Source organism: Microtus ochrogaster, unplaced genomic scaffold (genome assembly GCF_000317375.1).
Source record: "Microtus ochrogaster isolate Prairie Vole_2 unplaced genomic scaffold, MicOch1.0 UNK27, whole genome shotgun sequence".
Taxonomy (NCBI): Eukaryota; Metazoa; Chordata; class Mammalia; order Rodentia; family Cricetidae; genus Microtus; species Microtus ochrogaster.
In genome coordinates this window covers 2,389,971-2,392,172 of record NW_004949125.1, presented here as the reverse complement: position 1 = coordinate 2,392,172, position 2,202 = coordinate 2,389,971, and the positions used below count along the sequence as shown (strand labels likewise).

The following is a 2,202-nucleotide window of genomic DNA, read 5'->3' as shown; positions in this document are numbered from 1 at the left end:
ATCTGCAACACTGCAAAAGTATGAAAAAGGAAAAGAAGGGCTGAGGGAGAAGAGACACCTGGGAGGGAGGGAGGAAGTAGAGTGCTGTGGAACTCTGAGGATGTAGATTTGCTGGCCGAGAGTCCCTGAGATGTGTGGAGGGCATACCTGTGGTCCTCAGGTTTCTCTCCCTGCTGCTGACCACCCCACCAGTCACTGCCTCCCCCTCCTCCCTCAAACATAACCCAACCCCCACTCTGGAGCAAGAGTCAGGCCCTCTGTTGCTATAACAACCACATCCCAGCGGTAAAAATAGTAACTTATTTTTTATTCAACTTCTTTAGCTGATGGAGGGGAAAAATATCCATTTCTAGACTTGCATTTTATTCCAGGGGTTTCCTACTGGGCTCCACAGAGCCCACTGCCAAGGCCTGCCTGAAGGTGGCAGAAGCATGGGTGGACAGACAGCTCAGGGCCAGGAGGAGGACACAACCTTCGTGAGCTCTGATTCCTGCCTCCTAGAAGCTGTGGCTGCCGGTGACCACTTGGGATCCAGCCTGGACCTGTGGGGAGAAAGGTGATCAGGGAGGGTGAGGCCATGCTTAGCAGAGACCTGTGAGTTGCTGCTGAGGGCTGGGAGACAGACGGGTGTTAATGCAACTGACAGAGACATGGGCCAGTGGTCAGCACAGGGCTGTGCAATGTGGGGCTTAACTCTCCCTGTGTCTGTTGGGGTTTATCTCCGGGAGGTCTGTAGAAATTACTAGTTTCTGGGAGCTGTGTTTGGCAGGGAACTCGGGGTGCAGAGAATGAGATTCAAATGCATATAGCCTGTCCCCGTGAGCTGAGTTCCTTGGGAATGTCCCTGGCCACATAATCCTGGCTCACTCCGATTTTGTGTTTGTGTGTGTGTGTGCGCGTGCATGCACACACACACATGCGCGCACACTTGTCTACGTGGAGGTCACAGGTCAACACTGTGTGTTCTTTAGTGCAATGATTTTCAGCCTTCCTAATGCTGCAACCCCTTAATACAGTTCCTCATGCTGTGGTGACCCCCAACCATACAATTATTCTCCTTACTACTTTATGCTTCATATTTGACACTTCATACTGTAATGTTGCCATTGTTATGAATTACAATGTAAAATCTGATATGCAGATGGTCTTAGGTGACCCCCGTGAAAGGGTTGTTAAACCCCCAAATGAGTCATGACCCACACGTTGAGAACCCCTGCTCTATTGCTTTACATCTTTTCTCATTTATTTTTTCCTTTTTAAATTTTATTTTATGCATACAAGCAGGTTGGCTGCATGTACGTATATGTACTGTGTGCACATCTGGTGTCTACAGAGACCAAAAGAGGGTTCCAGATCCTCTAGAACGGGAGTTAAGGGTGTTTGTAAACTACCACGCAGAAGCTGAGAACCAACCTCAGCCCTCTGCTAGAACAGCGAGTGCTCTCCACCGCCGAGGCATCTCCAGCCCCTGCACCTTATTCTCTGAGGTTACTCATCAGATCTGGAGCTCACCAACCGGGCTAGGCTGGCTGACCAGAATGCTCCCGGATCCTACTGTCGCAGTAACCCCAGATTATATGTGGGTGCTGTGGAACCACACTCAGGTCCTCATGGTCACGTGGCAGGAACTTTACCCAACGAGTTGTCCTTTCAGCCCCTCTCTGGTTTTTTGTTTCTCCTCACTCCTTCTTCGTGGTTGTTGTTGTCTTACTGTGCAGTTCTGGCTAAACTCTAATACAAGACCCTCTTGCTTCGGACTTCTCAATACTGGAATTTCAGGGGTTTTGTTTGTTTGTTTGTTTTGTTTTGTTTTGAGACAGGCTTTTTCTCTCTCTCTCTCTGTTTAACAACCCCTAGCTGTCCTGGAACTAGCTCTTAAAGACAAGGCTAGCCTTAAACTTACAGAGATCCGCCTGCCTCTGCCTCTCAAGTGCTGGAATTAAAGGCCATAAATACATATCCGAACATGCCTTCCACTCACCTGTGCAAAGGCCTTCTAGCCATTCCTCTGCCTCATTTTTAAAATTTGTTTTTAAAGTTAACATAAAGAGGGATGACTTTCATTGTGGCATTTTTGTTAGTTCTCTCTCTCTTTACTAGAAACTGAATTCAGGGTCTCACACATGCTAGGTAGACCCTCTACAGATAAGCCATGCTTCCAGTCCCTCACTGGGGGATTCTAGGCAGGTGCTCTACCACTGA

At 48.4% G+C, this 2,202-nt stretch overlaps 1 protein-coding gene across 1 annotated transcript in view; it reads left to right on the top strand.

Moving 5' to 3' along the window:
• Window positions 1-416: 416 nt before the first annotated feature.
• The window catches only part of Mmd2 (monocyte to macrophage differentiation associated 2), a 50,633-nt gene continuing 48,847 nt past the window's right edge, over window positions 417-2,202 (top strand). Inside the window, exon 1 of the mRNA XM_026789730.1 lies at window positions 417-556. Coding sequence (XP_026645531.1) covers window positions 432-556 — 125 coding nt within the window. The 5' untranslated portion in view covers window positions 417-431. The remainder of the gene's footprint in view (window positions 557-2,202) is intronic.